The following is a 22,037-nucleotide window of genomic DNA, read 5'->3' as shown; positions in this document are numbered from 1 at the left end:
ATCTATCTATCTATCTATTTATTGTCTATCTATATCATATATCACCATAAATCCAGCATGGATGATTTGATGTATTTGTAAACCAAATAATGCTCACTATCTACATGCAATTATTATGGGTTTTTAATAAGTATTTAATTATTTTCTTATTTTACAAACAGTATTTAATTATTTTCTTATTTTACAAACAGTTGTTGATGCTGAACCTACTCATACATTAATTACAACAAAAGGTAAAACCATTTTGAAATTTTAATTTCCATATTAGTAATATATCAATCAAATTTGTTTGTTTTAAAAACCACAATAATCCCTTCCTACCCGCCCTGCACTCTCAGTCGAATTTCTTGAGCTATACTAGCCTTTGTCATTGTGACATCGACCTTCCTTAAATGATGCCCTAGAAAAGCAGGCCTTGGAGTCAGGTGGGTGTTTTTATAGATCTTACTGAGGACGTTGATTGCTCTGTTACAAAGGGGTGCCCTATGAGAACCCATGGAGGAAATTTCTCTTAGGAATCCCTGTGATTTTTTTCTTTTCTTTTTTTTTTTTTTAAGCAATGTTTTAAATTTTAATTTTATGGACAGCTTGAATAAGGAACTGATCCTCTTTCACTCATGTTGTTTGCTGCTAAAAAAACTCAAAGTGAGATTTATAGCTTGCCTAAAGCCCCCTTATTAACTTCATAAGTGCTGTTTGTGAACTAATACTCATGTGTTCAAATTTCCACCACTCACTTTCTTTTTTCCCAAATTATTTTGAAACAGATGTAAATATTTTAAAATTTTAAAATATTGCACCGTGGTCGTAACTTTTGCAGTTTGAGGTGCAACTGTAAAACTAGCACAACTTTCTTACTGTTTCACAATTACGTAGATGGAAGATTCATTCCCACTGTAGATCTCAGCAACCTCAGCAAACTTTTTTTTCTTTCCTTATTAAATTGAGAACTTTTACCTTTTCACTTAAAGGAAACACTTTATGGCTTCTCTTAGGCATATTGGAGTTGCCAGCATTACTACTCTTGGGCTTTGGGGCCATTATTAAATAAAATAAGGGTCACATGAACACACACACAAAAAATAAATAAAATAAAATAAAATATTATACTAGTTCAGGGCTACATAGATACATGAAATATTCTTGCAATTGCATAATCATCTTAACATGTAAAATAATCTTCTGTGTCACATGGTCTTCTGTTTTCATGTCCTGCATTCTGTTTGGCAAATGTCACTGGAAAGAAAATTTATGAATTTTAGTTTTCCTAAGAAGAAAGTTGTATTGTTTCCATAGCATTCTACTCTCTGCCTCCCCTTAACTCGTTTCCTAATATGTTTATTTATTTATAGCTGACCCAAGGAAGATGGGCCCTTCCAAACCATCTTCCAACGTGGCAGGAGTGGTAGTCATCGTGATCCTCCTGATTATAACGGGTGCTGGCTTCGCTGCGTATTTCTTTTATAAGAAAAGACGTGTGCATTTCCCTCGAGAGGACACTTTTGAGAACACTCTCTATTTTAACAGTGGATCGAGTCCAGGAACTAGTGATACAAAAGATCTCATGGGCAACATTGAACAGAATGAACATGCAGTCGTCTAGAATCATGGTGTGATTTAGGTATATTTGAATTTCATAAGATTATAACTAAAATGGTAAAGTCTTTCATTCAATGTGATTATTTCCTTTCAAATTAGTACCGTATTACACTGGTCTGTCCTTTTCCTTTGCCTCATGGAAAAAATAATTGTTCGTTTTCTAGCCTGGCAAGATATTTTCACAAAAGAGGGATAGTAACATTGACTACTATGTTTAAAAAGATCTTAGGTGAATATACAGCATTGGTGTGTAGCTAGTGTCAACTGCATACAGATTACAAGAACCCCAGAAACAACCAGCTAAGCTTCTTGAAATCATTTAAGGAGCTCCCAAAGAATTGTTACCCATTGAATAGTTATTCAGTAATTAGACGACCATTTTAAAAGCCAAGTACAAATAACCACAGGTGACACAAAAATTTAGTCACTTTTTTTCTTATACCCATCTTGATTTTTACTCCAGTGATTTAGAATTATATTTTTACATGTGCGGAAAGAATAAGGCAACTGAGAATCTTGTTTGCCCCAAGCAGGATTTTCCAGGCTGAATACTGCATATGTGTTCTTTGTCCTGTTTTATGTATATCAAGAATGCAAAGATGTGAAATAAAAATGTAAATTTGCATAACTGGATATATTTAGATAATGTGAAATAGACATCAAAAACAAGGTCTATTTTTAATGGATTTGTATTTTGGTGATCTTGGTAAGTGTAAATTTTCTTTTAACTGAGATTTATTTATCCATTTACTTTACACTTCACTGTACTCTGAAAATAAATGATATTATTAGTAGAGGAATTCTTTAAACTCTTCATCTGTTTGGAAAAAAAAGATTGTTAAAACACTGTGCATAAAATGAATTTTTTACCATAATGACTTGGCCAATTTCCCTGGATCTTTCCCCTGTAACACTGACTTATTTCAGAATTCAACAATCAAAGGCACTGTTATTGGGAGTTAGGTCTCTAATATCATTTTCTCACTTTAGCAATTCCTTTTTGCTTAAAAAGTTTTGCCTTGGATAAAGCTTTATGTACATTGTGAAATACATTGGAGGTGTCAAATCTTACACAGGTACCATGCTCCCAGCTCATTCTTGCCTTTCCCAAGGGGTTGCTCACGGGCGGAAATTCCTTACCTGAGGTCCCTAAACAGGACTCCTTAGATGACATTAAGGGGTCTATGAAGGCCCCCCAAATTGTATGCGAAATGTCTCTATTTGTGTTTATGCTTTTTTTTTTCTTTCTGGGAAGAAAATAGCTAGATTTTCAAGAGAGTCTGTAATTCAGAAAGGAGTAAGAAGTAGTGTACTGTGTAGGAGGTAAGGTGAGGTTTGCAATACCCCACCTTAGATAGGTGACAGGTAGAAAGAAACAGGATGAGAGAGGTAGGCAATTGTGGGAAAGCTTGCTGAGAACAAAACAACTCTCATGCTTCAGACAATAGAAAACCAATTGCTTTTATTTTCCTGGTAAGAACACAACATATTCCATTAGAGGAAGTTCCAGTGGAAACAATGGCTATGGTGTCAAAGGAGAATGTGGTTAATTATACTGAAAAAAATCTTCATATATACATATTTTTTTCTTTTAAGATACAAGAGAAAGATACAGAAGAGAATTAGAGCTGTGAAAGAGGAGTGTATGAGTGGGCACGATTTACAGATTCTTTACACAATTCATTTTCATCATAACTCAGAGCTGCGTTTTTGCAGAAAATATTTTGGACTTCAAACAACATATATCTCAGGCTTAAATGTCTTATCCTTTCAAGAAACTGTATTTGGCAGGGTGCTGAGTTTTATGCTTCACACCCTCACATTATCCACTCAAACATACAATCAAATAGATAAGTCATCTGTATCTATATATGTACCCAAATTCAGTAGTAACGTATTAATAAGCATTTTTTTTTGGAGGGGGGGAGGTTTTATAAAGCAGAGAAGAGCAGTTTTTGTTTTGTTTGCTTCTTTGCATTTCTTTTTGGTTTTGGTTGTTGTAGTTGATTTGTTTTTGTTTCTGTTTCTGTTTAAATAAATTTATTTATTTTATTTATTTATTTTTGGTTGCGTTGGGTCTTCATTGCTGCACGCAGGCCTTCTCTAGTTGAGGCGAGCGGGAGCTACTCTTTGTTGGGGTGCACGGGCTTCTCCTTGCAGTGGCTTCTCTTGTTGTGGAGCACGGGCTCTAGGTGCGCAGGCTTCAGTAGTTGTGGCACATGGGCTCAGTAGTTGTGGCTTGCGGGCTCTAGAGCGCAGGCTCAGTAGTTGTGACGCATGAGCTTAGTTGCTTCGCAGCATGTGGGATCTTCCCGGACCAGGGCTCGAACCTGTGTCCCCTGCATTGGCAGGTGGATTCTTAACCACTGCGCCACCAGGGAAGCCCCTGTTTTTGTTTTTTAACTGGAAATTCTTTCTGGGGATTAAATGTTTAAGTGCTCACCTCAGTGGCTTTGCACTTGTTTTCATCAGAATTCTGCAGCCAGAAGATTCTTAAGGATATTTTTTTCCCAGGTGAACTCAAAACAATTTGAATAGTCTGTAACTTGAACTCTAAAATTAAAGATGATATCTCGAGAGACTGGTAATCTCTTGCTTCATCCATTGTCAGTGTTCACTCAGCCATCTGTTTGTACATTTACCCATTAGTTCATCAAGTATTCCATGAGCATCTAATACATATGCCAGGCGTTGAGCTAGGTCCTGGAGATTTAAATATGGGTGAGAAGCAGTGCCTGTCCACAAGAAGTGCACAGTCTAGTGGAGGTCCAGACACAAAAGATCATTTTGGGGGGATTTTTTATTGATGTATACTTGATGTACACTATTATATAAATTACAGGTGTTCAATATAGTGATTCACAATTTTTAAAAATTATACTCCATTTATAGTTATTATAAAATGTTGGCTATATTCCCAATGTTGTACAGTATATCCCTGTAGCTTATTTTATACCTAATTGTTTGTACCTCTTAATCCCCTACCCTTATATTGCCCCCCAGCCTGTAACCACTAGTTTGTTCTCGATATCTGTGAGTCTGCTTCTTTTTTGTTATGTTCACTAGTTTGTTGTATATTTTAGATTCCACTGGTAAGTAATACCATACAATATTTTTCTTTCTCTATCTGACTTATTACTTAGAATAATGCCCTCCAAGTCCATCTGCATTGTTGCAGATGGCAAATTTTCAGTCTTTTTTAAGGCTGAATAATATTCCATTGCGTATATATACCACATCTTCTTTATGAATTCATCTGTTGACAGGCACTTAGGTTGCTTCTGTATCTTGGCAATTGTAAATAATGCTGGTTTGAACATTGGGGTGCAGGTATCTTTTAGAATTAGTGTTTTCTCTCTTTTTTGGGATATATACCCAGGAGTGGAATTGCTGGGTCATATGGTAGTTCTGTTTCAGTTTTTTGAGAAACCTCCATACTGTTTTCCACACTGGCTGCACCAGTTTACATTCCCAACAACAGTGTATAAGGATTCCCTTTTCTCCACATCCTCACCAACATTTGCTATTTGTGTTCTTTTTGATCATGGCCATTCTGACAGGTGTGAGGTGATAGCTCATTGTGGTTTTGATATGCATTTCCCTGATGATTAGCAACATTGAACATCTTTTCACATGCCTGTTGGCCATCTGTATTTCCTCTTTGGAAAAATGTCTATTCAGGCCTTTTGCCCATTTTTTAATCAGGTTGTTTGTTTTTTGGATGTTGAGTTATATGAGCTTCCAAAACCTCATTTGTAACGTAATGTAGTCTTTAAAGACACTATCTCTGAATACAGTCATATTCTGAGGTTCTATGGGTTAGGGCTTCAACATATGAATTTTGGGGGGGACACAATTCAGCCCATAACATACTTCTATAATGCTTTTTTTGACTGTCCCTTGTATTTGTAGGGTTCTCCAGAGAAGTGGAACCAAAGAGTCTATCTATACATCTATCCATCAATTATCTGTGTCTATCTGTCATCTATCTATCTATCTATCTATCATCTATCATCTTTTTATCTACTTACCTATATACTCTATAGATTTATTTAAAGAATTGGCTCTTGCAACTGTGGAGCTTGGTAAATCCCAAATATACAGGAGAGGCCAGCAGGCTGAAGACCCAGGGAAGAGTTACAGTTTGAGCCCAAAGGCAGTCTGGTAGCAGAATTCTTCTGGCTCTTCATTCCCTTCAGTGCTTCAGCTGATTAGATGAGGCTCATCCACACTATGGAAGGTAATCTGCTTTACTTAAAGTCCACCTGTTTAAATGTTAATCTCATCCAAACACACACCCTCACAGAAACAACCAGAATAATGCTTGACCAAATATCTGGGCACCAGGGCCCAGCCAAGGTGACACATAAAATTAACCATCACACCCCTTTATATGGCAATGGTTTTGTAATTTTTTTTTATAAAGGGAAAAGAAAGATGATGCAGTCTTTAGTACAATCGATCAGAATTTTAAAAAATCTTTGATAGTTTAGAAAAGGTTCTTTTAACCATACAACTGGCTATTGATAACATGATATAAATTTCTAGGATTATGGTCAAATATGGGAACATTTCTATTAAATTTCATTCATATACATATTCATCTTCTAATATTTCTAAATATTCATATGCTAAATTTCAGGGCACTCATTTTGAGTTTTTTTTTCTTTTTTGTGCAATGAGTAATCTCAAATACCTTTGAATTTGATGACACTCACTAATCAGTTTGTTGATATTATTTTTCTAATGGCATATTTTGATTGTTTTGGTGAGGTTGGTATTTTGTGTCAAATCAGTAAAAATTGAAATCTTTTTCTAATATGTTCATATGATTCACTTTTCTTCGTTCACTTCATTAACTAAGTTGCCATAAAACCTATGAGTCTCTTCCCTACTTCAATTTGAAATTTAGCTCTTCCTGTTTATAAATTATTGTTTTGGAGTTATCTGAAAATTCTCTTGTTCCTGTTTCTATCCTGATCTCAGAATAATTTCTATTGGCTTTGTGGCTAGGTTTTTGCTTTATTTCATATTACCTTTAATTAACTTGCTTTTCTCCTAATTATTTAATAAATAAATTTTAAAATGACAAAATAAAGTACATTTTCTATACATCCAAATCAGCAGTCTGCCAGTATCTATGGAAGAATTTGTCAACTGTTTCATTGAAATGTTCCAAAAATGTTTTCCCAGTTACATATTCCAAGTCGTATATTTGGTAAAGCTCCAATACCACATTTCTATCAAAAAAGAAAATAAGTGTAGTTCTTTTATCATTGTATATACTATGTTACTTAAATCTTCCATTTTGACTAGGCATTGATGATAACTGAAATTTCTACTTACATTTTTTACACTCTGGAAATTGAAAGAATTTCTATAGACTAGCTTCTGGTTTCATGTATTTCATTGTTTCTCCTCTAATTGCAACTGACTTTGGTCCCGTGTACATTACAATGCACTTATATTGCTGTGTAAACCCTGGTCCTCAACCTTTCAGTCAAGGCTGGATAATTTGGTACAGTGGATTAGGTATATTACTAGAAGCTATTTGTGAGGTGACTTTTTGGTGTGTCAATTTCACTAGGCTGAACTACAGTACTCAGTTAATCAAACATGAATCGAGGAGCTCTGGGAAAGGATTTTGCAGAAGGAATTAAAATCCCTAATCAACTGACTTTAAGTTAGGGAGATTATTCTGGGTGGGCCTGACTTAATCAGTTAAATGGTCTTAAAATTGGGCTTAAGCTTTTTTTTTTTTTTTTTTTTTTTTTGGCGGGAGAGACTACTGCTGTAGCTAACAGCTTTGGCCCATGAGGTTTCAGCTTGCTCCTGACCTTCCCTTTCTGATGGCCTGTCCTCTGAACTTGCTGGGCCAGTCTGGCACAATTGCATAAAGCAATTTCTTATAGTTTCTCTATATACATCTTCCTGCCTCTAACTATCTATCTTTCTATCTATCTATCATCTATCTATCAATTACGTATCATCAATCTGTCTGTGTTAATATTTTCTACTGGTTCTATTGCTCTGAATCCTGACTGACATGCCATTCTTATACTGATACCACTAGTTATATTATTAGTAAACACATTATAGCTACTTTATTTATTTCTTTATTTTTGGCTCTGTTGGGTCTTCGGTTCGTGCGAGGGCTTTCCCCAGTTACGGCAAGCGGGGGCCACTCTTCATCGCGGTGCAGGGACCGCTCTTCATCGCAGTGCGCGGGCCTCTCACCATCGCGGCCCCTCCCGCTGCGGGGCACAGGCTCCAGACGCGCAGGCTCAGCAGTTGTGGCTCACGGGCCCAGCCGCTCCGTGGCATGTGGGATCTTCCCAGACCAGGGCTCGAACCCGTGTCCCCTGCATTAGCAGGCAGATTCTCAACCACTGCGCCACCAGGGAAGCCCCTAGTAAACACATTATTCCACTAAACCTAAACTGCATGTATTCCAAATTCAATGTCCATTTACCATGATTCTCTCTTTTTTAAATTATTTTTTTAATTGAAATATAGTTGATTTACAATGTTGCGTTAATTTCTACCATACAGCAAAGTGATTCAGTTATACGTATATCTACATTCTTTTTTTATATTCTTTTCCATTATGGTTTATCACAGAATATTGAATACAGTTCGCTGTGCTATACAGTAGGACCTTGTTGTTTATCCATTCTATATATAATAGTTTGCATCTGCTAACCCCAGATGGGAGAGGCATGGAGTAGGAGTTTGGGGTTACCCTGAGTCTCAAAATTCTCATGGTCACTCTAACAGGACTTAACACAAGAGGAAGTTTGACAGAAGTGTAGTTGAAGTGGAGAGTCTGAAACAATTATGGTTAAAATGTCTTACTTCTGCAGATTTTACTTAAGAAACATGACCACATGAAAACACTTCTGGGGCCCCTCCCAGGGGTTTGGAAGGGACCCATGCGAGTGAGGGGCCCCAAAGCTTAAGTTTTATTCGCTTCCCTGTGGAACCACTCTGAGTGTCAGGAACAGGTGCTGAGAGGTGGCATCTGAGTAGAGACTGAGCAGAGTCTGACGGGATGATAGAAAGTATCTCGAGGGGTAAGGAGGGAAGGTAGGAATGGATGCCAGAGAGAGGAGAAACTTGAGCAAAGCCACTGAGATGAGAAACAGCTCATTGTCATTAGGGAGGAAAGTGAGATGCATGTGGGCAGGGGCTGGAGTTCAGGAACGGGCTCAACTACTGACAGGAAGTCATCTTCTGTTTGGTCCTGCCTCTGCTTGACCTGCATTCACAGCATCCTGATGTCACGTCATGCCGCAGACCGGCTGCAGAAAGCTAGAAGTTCCTGGCGGTGAGGGGTAAGGAACTGAAAAGCACCAGTATGGGGTCAGAAGGGCCAAGACAACTGATGGTTGCAAGGCAAGTTTATTCAAAGAGCATGAATGTATATATAGGTTTAGTACGGAACGAATATCAGACAATAAATCAGTAAACCTTGTATTTCCGCATAATTCTGTCGCCACTATCTATGCGCCACTATCTATGCACCACTATCTATGCACCACTATCTATGCACCACTATCTATTGCGTCAGCATGCCTTATGGGCCATTCTTTGGAGATACAGACTTCCCCCTCAGGGCAGCACGTCCTTCTTCTGGGGAACAACCAGGGGCTCTTAGATGCAGAGCAGGCACCTGGAGCGAAACTGGCCGCAAGCCATTTTCCTTTTTTACGCTCAATACCGCAGCGTCAGGAGTGCATACCAAGAGAGAGACAAGCAGTTCTCCGGAAAGCAGAAAGCTGAATAAGCTTACAGCTTGGGGGCCACCACAACGTCAGGCTCTGCCCACTTGACCTGACGACATGTCTAACTACTTCTTTGCCTTAAAACACACAAAATCAAAGCTGCATGTGTGACTTGGCTTCATTTAGAGAGGCCCTCAGAAATAACACTCTTTTTTACCGAGACACTCAAATTTGGAGCTTTTAAGTTACTCTAGTAAACTTGGTAAGAACTAGGCTCAGAGACCCACCTCCCCCCGAGACTTAGGTCATAGAACTGTGGGATGCATAGAACAATTATTGGCTTGTCTCCATAACAAAATTGGAGGTGGAGAGTCCTATCTGAATTTAGAAACCTTTGTATTACTGGGAATGTAAATCACCTATATTGCTGAGAATTTATCTTCTAATAACTTAAGGAAAACCTATTGCATTGGCTATAAATGGGTGTCTCAACATTGATTATACATTGTAATCACCTGAACCTCACCCCAGACCCATGAAACTAGAATCTAGGTGTGGTACTCAGGCATTGGCTTGACTAACAAAACGGAACAGAGCAAACAGGTAAGAACTTCCCATGAATTTGGTGATGAAGAAATGATGTTAAATAGTACTATTGAGAAGGTTAATTATACAGGATTCCTTATTAGGTCAAAATTCTTCAGACCATGAATACAGTAATATGACTCACAGTTATGGGAGAGCAGTTGGTGAATTTTCTGATGTAGAAAAGCTACCCTTAATATAATTTTATTTTTTTAATTTACTTTTTAATTTGCTACCAAAGAGAAGATATGACCCCAAATAGTAACATTATAATTTGTTTCTTTATACTTCTGGTTTTTCTTATTGTCTCCAACTATCAAATAAGACAATTTCCTTAAAACATTGTTTTGGATTTTAAATGTTATCATAAAAATGTTTTAGAAGACTTCTTCTACTGGAAACGTTGCCCAAACCTCTCAACAACATACCAGGAGCACATATTTTGGTATTAGAATTTCTTTAGCATTCTGTAAATAATGTTTTTCATTTAGAAGGGACCCCTGACAGGCAACTTCTTTCAGCAAAAGGTGACCCTAACATTGGAAAGGCTTTCTGAATTGGTTGGGGATCCTGGCTGTGCTGTGAGGGCTTTAAAATATTAAAGTTATTCATGGCAGGTCTGCAGGATTAGGTTTTGGCAAAAACTACTGATCTCATTCAACTCGCTCTGCGGGTTGAGAAAACCTTTCTCCTATGGGTCTGGTTACAGCTCATGTACATACAGTTCTCTTGTTTTCAAGAAACCTACGAAGCTACCATGTTCTCTTTTCTGTTGACTTAATTTGTTTTCTTTAAGGGCAAGAAAGTTCAAGACTGCCTGGGCTTGGTCCTGATTTGGGGTTTTGGCAGGGTTCTCAAACTTTGATGGGGATAAGAGTCACAGGGAGAGTTTATTCAAAATACCAATTCCTCTGGGCCCATGTTTGCAATTCTGATTAAGCAGACCTGGGTCCAATCCTGGAATCTGCATTTCAACAAGCATCCCAAGGGATTCTGATGCCCTCAGGCTGTGATTTTGACGAGCACTCTATTCTGGAATCACTTTACATTGAGGTTTTATTTTCCCCAAAGCTATTAGAAATCTCACATAATCTGTGAGGTCAAAGCCTTATAGCCAAACAGCATGGGAGTTAACGAAAGCTGCAGTTTTTCTGTTCTTTCTGTTACTTAATCAGGAACTGTAGGTGCTAAAATCCACTTCTTCACTTCTTTTCTGAACTCCCTTATATCCTCTGCTATTGTCTGAATGTTTGTGTCCCCCAAAATCCGTATGTGAGACCTAACCCCCAAGGTGATGGTATTGGTGAGGTCTTTGGGAGGTGATTAGGTCATGAGAGTGGAACCCCCATGAACGGGATTAGTGCCCTTGTAAAAGAGACCCCACAGGGACTTCCCTGGTAGCGCAGTGGTTAAGAATCCGCCTGCCAATGCAGGGGACACAGGTTTGATACCTGGTGCAGGAAGATCCCACATGCCATGGAGCAACTAAGCCCGCGAGCCACAACTATTGAAGCTCGTGTGCTCTAGGGCCTGTGTGCCGCAACTACTGAAGCCTGTGCACCTAGAGCCCGTGCTCCGCAACAAGGGAAGCCACTGCAAGGAGAAGCCCGTGCACCGCAAGGAAGAGTAACCCTTGCTCGCCTCAACTAGAGAAAGCCTGCATGCAGCAACAAAGACCCAAAGCAGCCAAAATAAATAAATAAGTAAATAAATAAATAAATATTAAAAAATAAAATAAAAAAGAGACCCCACAGAGCTTCCTGCCCCTTCCATCATGTGAGGACACAGAGAGAAGATGGCCATCTATGAACCAGGAAGCAGTTTGTCAGCAGACACTGAATCTGCTGGTGCCTTGATCTTGGACTTCCCAGCCTCCAGAATGGTGAGAAATAAATTTCTGTTGTTTATAAACCACCATATATCTTGTTATAGAAGCCCAAATGGGTTAAGACCTTCTCCCAATGCTGTAGTGTTTATACATTCCCTTCACAATCACCATGAACGAATATGTGTGAGTGGACAATTTGTCCCTCTTATCCAGTCTTAGAACATAAACTCAAGGAGGGGAAAGGCCAGACATTATGCTCTCCTGGGCAGAACCCTAGATCTTTGTGGAAAGAACCATTTCCCTACACTGTTGGCGATAACAGAAAACTGTTTATCACCATAGAGACTCTCTCCTCATGGAAATGTCAGTTTCCTTGGGTCAGAGTTTGCTCAGCTTCTAAAAGGAAGTAAATAGGAAGTACACTTCTCATGCTCATGACCATCTTAACTCTGTAATCCAGCTTTGTTCTCTTGAGAAGTGAAAGAGCGAAAGAAACTTCATCTGCTTCTTTGAGAAAAATTGCCATAAATCTTTCAAAGAGGATTTTGTCTCTTATTTTGCCCAAGTTTTCTGGAAATCAGAGTAACACTTGGCTCTAAAGGAAATTAATAATAATAATAATAATAATAATAATAATAATAATAATAATAATAATAAGGCTCTAATAGGGAAACTGATTAAGTACTTATCAAATGCCAGGCACAGAGACAGGTAATCAAATGAATTCCAGCTTGTCCTGGAATGTGTTCTGCTGACTGCCATGTGCCACCCTGGGGCTTAATTCCAAAGCTCAGAGGCCCTGGCTTTTGAACTGGTGGGGACACAGGAGGGGAATTTGAAGTATCCAATGAAGAAGAAAGGAGGGTGTGGGATTGATAGTCTCCAGGGACCTACTTCTCTGCATATGACGTTCCCTTTACCTGGCAAGGTTTGACTCCATCCAGGAAACACCAGCTTGCAAGATGGGCTAAACCTCTACAGTCTTTCTGTGTTTGTGTTATTGATCTTGGGTCTTATAATAAAAAGTTGCAATTTTCTCTGGGCATGTCAGGGCTTCTGTCTGGGCCTTTGCTGCCATGTGTCGGTAGGCTGTAACTAGAGATGGATTACATAAGAATTGCTTTTGTCGGGAGTCTTTTTCCATATCCTAGGTACCCCGCCAGCCCCCTACCTGTGCTGTGAGCCACCTCCCCATATGGACTGCAGCCCGGCCAGATACACCTGTGCTGGTCTCAAGCACCTACGGTGGATGTATCACAAAGCAGGAACGGGGACTCCTGCTTTGACTATCCACAGGGCCACTCCCCACCCAATGAGGACACCCAAGCCAGATTTGCAGAGCATGAAGGAAGCAGACCCAGTTCGGGACCTCAGCCTGAGCAGCTGATGCGTACTCCACTGCCAGACGACAGAGAATCTGGGACAGCCTCCGAGAGGCCTTGGCCAACTGGAACCTGTGAAGCTGCTGTTTGCCTCGCAGCTCATCTTCAAGATGTGTAGAGTCACTGGGCTTGTTTCGCTTCCTCCTGGCTCATGTTTCAAAGCCACGTCTCTTCCTTGACAAGCAGCAAAATCTCGATCCTCTGGGGTTTCCATGCGGGCAGAGAGGAGCAAGGAATACAAGTCTGGGGAGGCCAGACAGTATCAGGTAGCCTTTCCTGAAGCTGATCTTCAGAGAATCCAAGCCACTATGTTCTTTTGGACTGTCTTCAACCAAGCGTATTCCACAGTGCCAAGCCTCAGGATATCAAAGAACCAATGGCCCAGCTCAGAGATTGTCACATAGAGAGAGCAAATTCTCCCTTCCTTTGCCTTTTTCTTTTATTCAGGCCCTCAATAGATTGAGATTTACACTCTCTTAAACTCTAAAGTATAAAGAAGTTCACATGGGAAATGCTACATAGCCCCCAAGAGAAGCTGAGTTTCCAGAAGTTCTAACGTAATAGGAAGCTGGGTTTCAATAATAAACTGTCAGATGTCGATATGGTAGTTACTATTATATTATGCCTCAACTTGACAGGGCCGCAGGGTACCCAGATAATCGGTTCAACGTTATTCTGGGTGTGTCTGCGAAGATGTTTCTGGATGAGATCAGCGTTTGAATCAGTAGGCTGAGTTAAGCAGGTTGCCCTCCTTAATGCAGGTAGGGATCATCGTTCAATCTGTTGACAAAAAGGCACAGGAAGGGAGAATTTGCTCTCTTGGGGTGACAAGACATCAGAGGAGTACCTCAAACTGAGACAGAGAGGTTTCAGTCTCAGCAAAGATTCTGAGCCCCAGATTCAGAATGGAAACAGGAGAGGCAGTAAACAAAAGCAGACCGCAGGAATTAGGATGAGAAGATTCTTAACAATTACCAGCATGTACCACTGATTAGAGGGTTTCCCGGGTGTTTGACCTGGGACTTTTGCCCCAGTTTAGGGTAGAATTTCTCTGCAGCCAGTCGACCTGGAGGCTGAAGTTGACATAAGAAGATAAAGAAAAGCCATATTTCTCACACACACGTATGCTACTCGGGCTTTCAATAGCTTTGTGAGTAATTAGCGACTGAACAATTTAAACCATTTGGAAAAGTAATGGTTTTCCTCAATATTGGATAGGTAAGCTTAACAAATTAACTGGACAGTATGTTCTCATTCCTCGATGGCTTACATTTTAACACCCTGTGGGGAAAATTGCTCGCTGGATTGGTTTGAGGTTTATTTCCAAAGGCTGGGACTTTTGCCCACCTTCAGGACGCAAGTGCACTTCTGTACTTTTGTATCTTGCCTATGCTGGCATCTTCCACTGCCAGTTCCTGCCCTGTCCCTGACAGTAGGAAGTCCGTTCAATCATAGACATACTCTGATACTACATTGATCAGTAGATTCCTCTCTCTGTTTTCAACTGCTAATAATCTTATATCTGGTGGAGTAAAATGGCTGTATTACTGTTCACTGCTTGTGGCCACTATTTTCTATTGACGGGTCCTCACTACTTATCAGATACAGTGTGTAATGCTAGCAATATAAAAATGATGAAGACCCGTGCCCCATTAATGGGTGAGCTAAGGCATAAACAAGATATAGACATGTGAATTAACACGCCATTGGACAAGTAGGATAAAAGAGTATCCCAAGGCACAGATGATGGGCATTCTACCACACATGGGACCCATGGAAGGCTTTTCAAAAGCAGTGATATTTGAGTTGGGTCTTAAAACAAAACTAACTATAGATTCATCAGCTGAGGGGAGAAGGGACCATTTCAGGCTGAGAGAATATCATGAATACTAGAACCTGGGGAAATTCAGTGGCCTGGAGAAGGAGCCAAAGAGACAGGGACCGGAGAGTGACTTTTCATGGAATTACACCAGAGGGCTTATATAATGATTGCAGTGCGATGATAGTCTATTTACTGAGCTCATAAACGTGCCATGTACCCAATGCCCTGAGGGCAGATGATACATCCATCTTAAAAATGAAGAGAGGGCTTCCCTGGTGGCGCAGTGATTGAGAATCTGCCTGCTAATGCAGGGGACACGGGTTCGAGCCCTGGTCTGGGAAGATCCCACATGCCACGGAGCAGCTGGGCCCGTGAGCCACAATTGCTGAGCCTGCGCGTCTGGAGCCTGTGCCCCGCGACGGGAGGGGCCGCGATAGAGAAAGGCCCGCGCACCGCGATGAAGAGCGGTCCCCGCACCGCGATGAAGAGTGGCCCCCGCTTGCCGCAACTGGAGAAAGCCCTCGCACGAACCGAAGACCCAACACAGCCAAAAATAAATAAATAAATAAATAAATAAATAAGAAAATCCTTTAAAAAAAAAAAAAATGAAGAGAAAAAGGCTCAGAGATCCCATAAGAAGTCCTACTTGGGGCCAGCATCCTTTCCCCCAGGTCTGTCAGGCTCCTATTACCACTGCAGCCCGGTCTAAGGAATTCTAGAAACTGTCTGGTCTAGTGGTTTTAAAAATGTGTTCTGAAGAACCCTTGGATGTTGTGGAGTTCCAGAAACAAGACAGAACACCTCCAAAACACAATCATCACTCTTCTCAGATTTACATATGTGGTTACTTCTAAGAATTTCTTTTAAAAGAAGAGTTTTGTTGCTAAAACAAATAATTTAAAAAGGAAAACCATGGATTTAGTCAAATTCTCTCTTTTAAAAATGACTCTTTTTTTCCCTGTTGGGCAAAATTATACATGTTTATTATAGAAACTTTGGAAAATATTGAAAATGGAAAGAAAAATCACCTATATTCCTACCACCAGTGGGGAACTACTATTAATACTTTATAGTCAATATTTTTGCCATGAATATATTTGACATAGTTGTGATCTATATAATATTGTACATAAATGCTTAAATAATAACTTTAAAATTATATCATGTGCCTAAAGATTGCACAAATATTAGAAATATGAGATATTTTTCATGCTGAGACTAAAATCCATTGAATAATAAGCACTGAACAATTTAGTTTACAAAATGCTCTTGAATGGCATTAGTTTAATCAACATAAATGTTGAATCATTTTTTCTTGGCAATATTTGAGTTGAAATTGTTTTAAAAAGTCATCATGTTAAAGGATATTCAAAAGATAGAAATTTCAGCCCAAGTCACATAATTTGACATATTTAACAATGAATGCCAAAGTCTCAATCTTAAAAGCAGAATAACGTGTTCAATAAGGATTCTGCTGTTTTCCTAAAAATATTCTAGAAACTGCAATGTTTTTAGTGTGTGGAGTAAAAAAATATGTTTGATGGTTATATACTTTATCGAATATCCTTTCTCAAATGACAAAGGATAAGTTCTCAATTTTAGGATCAAACAAACGTGAAGTTAAATTTAAAATAAAACCAACACAATTCCCAGTGATTTAGACTGGTACTCAAGAGTCTGAGTAAATATGAAATGTTAAATACAGCCTTTGATTGGTAATATCTGTAGCTAACTCCAGGAGGACTGTGAAACCAGTTGGAGAGTGATTAGGAGATGAAGAAAGATGTCAGAAGTTCCATCTTCCCTACCTCCTCAGAAAAGAATACGGATGCAAACCACAGCTTCTGGAATGTTAGTTATCATATTCACCCACATCATCTCCCACGTTTCTCGCTTTGTAAATGGAAGTAGAGTTGATTTACAATATTGTGTTAGTTTCAGGTGTACGGCACAGTGATTCTACTCTGCTCCCTTTGATAACTTATGGCCTCCAGTCATCCCCACCTCTTGGTATTCACACCCTTAGGGGATCCCCTCCCCTCGAGTGTGGGCTGAACCTGTAATTTACTTCTGACCAGTTCAATGGGGGGTGTCACCCTGTGATTAGAATTCATTAGATTGCCAAGGACCACGTGAGCTTGAAAGGGGATCCTCTGCAGTCCGATCTTCAAAAGAAACCCCAGCCCTGGCTGCCACCTGGATTGCAGCCTGATGAAACCAGGCTGGGAGTGGACGACCCATGTGAACCACAGCTGGACTCCTGACCCGCAGCAACTGTGGGATAATAAACGTGTCCTGTTCATAGCCCAAGTTTGTGGTAACCTGCAGTACAGAAATCGATGACTCATATACCTGTTCACACACTGATTCACCCAGAGTGACTCAGGAAGTAGCTGGGAAATTAATTGGCCACCAGGCCTCCTCATTCCAACTCTCCATTTCCATGAGCTTTCTCCATGTCTGCAGATGTCATTTCCAGAAGCAGAAAAAGATGGCAAGACATATCATTGTTGTCTCAAGGGGTACCAGTGTTTGCATTTGGTGCAAATCAACAGAGAATTGGACAAAAAGGATTTCACAGATAGGGGCTTATGGATTTCACTCAACCAACACTCCAAGGATAGGCAACCAGGGCTCCTGGGGTGACCTGGATGATACTTCTTGGGCCCAGGCTCCCCTTCTTCTGTCCTCCTGCTTCAGCTTGAAGGGGGAGGCTCTTGTTCTCCTGCTCCTTACCTCACCCGGGGCCACGTGTGATGTCACTTCTGCATCTCAGGCAGGAGGGCCTCTCTGACGCCCCCAGCAGCCTGCCACTCACATCATCTCCAAGCTGTGTCATGTGTCTTCTTCTAAAGAGTCTGGAGAAGCGAGAGTTTTTAGCTGGGCACTTTGCTGCTCAACAAATGAAAGCAGGAGGAATGGATATTGGGTAGACCTCTAGCAACGTCTGCACTCAAAGCTCCTTTCCCACAGAAAGAAGTATGGAAAGACAGGAAAAAAAGAAGAGAGGAAATAAGAAGAGTGGAAATTAATGATGTGGAAAGACAGCTATAATGAGGATCATCAAAACCAAACTGAAAGGTGAGTTTTTGAAATGACTAATAAAATAAATACATTTCTAGCAGGACCGACACTGTATAATGAGTACAAACAATGAGCTTTCAAAGCATTCATATAACATAATCCATCTGTTATCTCTGGTGGAGAGGCCACCCTCTTTTTTTTATGCTCTTAGGTATTTTATACAGTTTTTTAAAATTAGTAATCATACACGGTTTTCATAAGGAGAAAAAAATGTTGTTTGAGAGTTGCACATAAAATGTGTGTTTTTTAAAAAATCATGTTTACTATCAGTTTCCAAATCAAAGATAATCTAAATGTCTACATTTAAAACAATTGACATTTTCTAATTGTTGGAAATACAGTGATGTCGTAGAATCAGGACATGAACAAAACTAGTATTTACCCTGTAGATGCTGCCTTGTTAATTGAATATTCTGTTTTTCCTCTGAGAAAACAGTTTAAGAAGGAGTAGCATTTGTTTCAAATGCCTAGTGGGTAGTCCTGTTAAGAAGTATTACAGAAAAGGAGAACCTGAGGATCTATTTATTTTAAAGTTCTACTTTTTTTCTGAAAAATTTTTTTCCTGAGAACTTTTGGGCTGAAGCGGGTTTGGGGAGAATGCAAAAATCACAAAGTAGCAGATTATTATTTTTTCCAATCTATCTGTATCACATGAATTTTTTATTTAAAAATTTTTTTAATTAAAAAAATTTTTTAAACTCTACTCAATACTATGTAATGACGTATATGGAAAAGGATTCTTTTCTTTATGATGAACTCTTGCCTGCTTCTTTTGTGTATCCCAGGTTTCATTGTAAAAAGAAGCTTGGAATTATAAATAAAAACATGGGATCACATCGCAACAGACAGTTGCCTGGTGGTATAAGCATCAAGTTTGATGTGGACAGGCCTGGATTTCTGGTGGCATCTACTAGCTGTGTGACCCCGGGGATTTCTGAAATGTACAGTGAGAAGTTCATTAGGTTCAGTTGAAATTACATGAGAAAATACATGTAAGGTTACTTAGCCCAGTGCCTAGGCATTAAAGACACTCCAAAAATGTTAATAAACATTATTATAATTATGATTTAGAGAGGTTAGAGTCTTGGAAAAGAGGGAAGAAGACAGCATAAAGGGAGGACATGGGTAGAAACAAGGCCCAGAGGTAGCTCAGATTGTAGGACCTCATCTTACAGCCAGAGATGGCCCCACCAGGGGTAGGTTGGATGCTGAGGAAGAGGAACACATGCAGTCCTACCACAAGTTCAGAGCCTCCTTTCCTCAGAACATTTGCTGGAAAAGTGTTGTAATAAATCTATAAATCTGTGGCGATTACAGAAGTGAATGATGAGCCCTAGAGTTGTACAGTACGCAACCTGCAAAACTGTACATGGCGGCCCTGAACGATACACGATGGTTCTACTCTTGTTTCAGTCTCTTCTTAAGCAGTTGCCATCTTGTATTTCTTTCTACCTGGTGGGCCCCTTTAAATTCTTTCCAGGTCAAGGCAGAGTACACATGTAAATACATTATATTGGCATGAGGTAGAAGTTTGAAACTCAGGCCACCCCAAAAGGCAAAGAATCGGAGCTGAAGGAAGGATGGATTAATCAGTCTTCCTGCTTCCCTCCCACCTCCCATCCACTACATCTTCCTGCGTTAGCACAAAAAAAGGGTCTGTATATCAGGAGATACTGCATCAGATGAGACTGGTCCCAAATGCGGGTTAAATCCTTGTAAATGTCAATCAGGAGTCAATGAGCTCCTTCTTTGTACAGTGGGTTAGTTCACACATGAAGCTCATTACCCCTAGAGGTCGGTTTGGATTGCAAGTATAACGGTGTTTAGGGAAGGTTGATTTCAGGCTTCCTGGGGAAGCAGGCAGGCTGGGGATGTAGAGTTACCGCTACCACCCACACCAGGCTAAGGAAGCCACACCCCCGTGTTCAGCTAAGTGCTTCCTCCTTCTTCCCTGGGATCTGCCTGCCTTCCAGGCTTCTCCTTGCCCGCTCCTAATGGCTGTCTCACCCTGGGACAGGACGAGGAACCTGATTGTTAGCTGACTTAGGTATGACTGTGAGGGGAGAGCAAGCCTTGGGGGGCAAATGATACAGGCTGTGCCCTGTGGGGGAAGTTCGCGTAGTTGGGGGCCTCCTGGCTTGTGGCTGGGCTGGCGGAGGTGCTGGGATCAGCTGAGACTAGTTATGGGTGTTTAAGAATTTCTGCAGGAGATAACTTGCTGGGGCCCCTAGGAGGCGGGGCTCTCTAGGCACAGGGCATCTCAGACTAGGAAATACGGGACTTCCAGCCTGGACGTCCATCAGGGAATCAGGAAAAGGATACCAAAGTCCCAGCAGAGGGCGCTGTCCTGCAACCACTGGTCACAGCCAATCAGGATCCAGTTCTGCCGAAACCAAGAAGGTTATGTAGTGGGACTTGGGCAGGGAGGGCCCATTTGGGGACCTGCTAATTGGAGGTGGGCCAGGAAGCAAGGGCTTAGTTCCAGAAATAAGGCAAAGCTGAGGTTCTTAATAGTAGCAGGTGATGGCAGGACTGGATAATTTGCGCAATGGGTTTTGGGCTACGTTCCCTTAGTTACCTCCTAACCAAGTGCCCGAGACTGAGCTAGGGTGGAGCCTGGAATGACGCTCAGGTGGTCCCCGCGGGGGGGATGGCAACAGGCCAGGAGCAGGAGGCTGCAGGGAGCGTCGCCAGTGTCCCCCTCTGGTCCTGAGCGCACTTGCTTCTCTGCGTCCACTGGACCCACGGCTGGAAGGGCTTGACCGCCTCCTCGCTCTCCTGTTGGGCTGCTGGTTCTGGACTCGAACTCCAGGTAATCTCCCCACAGAGCTCGTGAGAAACGGGCCAAGGCCCTTCCCTTGACAGTTTAGGTAAACCCGAGTGCTCTGTGCTGTGTAATTCAGAGCAGCTGGGCATTTTCTGGGAGTGTCAGCCTTCCGTAGTTCTGACAGGGTTATCAGCGTGGGCCTAGGATTATCTCACCCTGTTGTTCCCAATTTTCATATCCAATGAGCAACCGAGGAGACTCATGATGCCGCCTTCCTTCTCTCTGTATTTCCTTTCCCTTCTTACCCAGCTACCACCTTAGCAGCAGACTCAAGCCTCTCCCCATTTCCTACACTCTTCGGATTCACTTGGTGTGTCTATAGCCTGTGTGCTGTTTCCACGTACGCTGTCCACTTTGAAATCTTGGGTCTCGACGTCTCTTACCTCCTATAAAATTCACCACTTCATTTGTTCTTTCAGTCATTTATTCCCCAGTAACTTAGTGAGAGCTCTTTTCACAGGACCCGAGGGCCTTATGCAATGACCTCTACCACAGGCTCTGGGATCAGAATATATACAGCTGCTTAAAGTTTCCCACTTACGTCCCAGGTAAGAACTTTATTCCTCCAGCAAACACTTTTTGTTTGAAAAATCTATTTATGAATTTACGAATGCCTGAAATCGTTTAAACCTCTTCACCTTATAAAATAAAATTCTAATGAGCCTATCTTTTCAACAAATCGTTGGTTTGAGATGTGGATAAAACAATTATCACAGAATCCTCTGGGGGAAAAAAAAGTCTTGATCTAACACAAAAGCCTTTCCATTCTACAAGGGGAACTCGTTTGACCTAGCTCTGTCCTTTAAAGGGCAAGTGGCTGTAAGAAATTCTAAGGTTTTTCTCAGAATTCTAAGACAATTGGTCAATAGTGATATAAAAAGTCAGGTTCATTAGCGACACTAATTTGGTTTTCCTGAAAATCGGCCAGACAGAAAGTTCTCACTTTTATCCACCTTCATTGTTACTCTCCATAGCAACTGAAAACTGTTCTGGGCTGAAATAATCCTCTCTAGCTCCCAGCGCACAGTCAAGGAATTTTAAAAACAGAGGACTTTGTAACCATGAAATACTCTCTTAGATTTAAAAGGCCACAGAGCTCCAGATAAATAATCATTTGTCTTTCGTCTGAAGGTAAGCACTGGGTTTAGAAATGTTTGTATCATCGTCTGTCATTTTTTAAATGCTA

The 22,037-nt window shown here is 40.6% G+C and overlaps 2 protein-coding genes across 3 annotated transcripts in view; both read left to right on the top strand.

Moving 5' to 3' along the window:
• MRC1 (mannose receptor C-type 1) overlaps positions 1–3,659 on the top strand; it is a 146,936-nt gene extending 143,277 nt beyond the window's left edge. For both annotated transcript variants that reach the window (XM_007196406.3, XM_007196407.3), the window contains 2 exons: positions 192–233; positions 1,353–3,659. In XM_007196406.3, coding sequence (XP_007196468.2) covers positions 192–233; positions 1,353–1,603 — 293 coding nt within the window. In that variant the 3' untranslated portion in view covers positions 1,604–3,659. The remainder of the gene's footprint in view (positions 1–191; positions 234–1,352) is intronic.
• An 18,253-nt stretch (positions 3,660–21,912) lies between these two features.
• Positions 21,913–22,037, top strand: part of SLC39A12 (solute carrier family 39 member 12) — a 70,768-nt gene continuing 70,643 nt past the window's right edge. The window contains exon 1 of the mRNA XM_007196405.2: positions 21,913–21,982. The gene's annotated coding sequence lies outside the window, so the exon portion shown is untranslated. The remainder of the gene's footprint in view (positions 21,983–22,037) is intronic.

The sequence above is a fragment of the Balaenoptera acutorostrata genome, chromosome 3 (genome assembly GCF_949987535.1).
Source record: "Balaenoptera acutorostrata chromosome 3, mBalAcu1.1, whole genome shotgun sequence".
NCBI classification, from domain to species: Eukaryota; Metazoa; Chordata; class Mammalia; order Artiodactyla; family Balaenopteridae; genus Balaenoptera; species Balaenoptera acutorostrata.
This window is presented reverse-complemented; position numbering and strand designations above follow the sequence as displayed.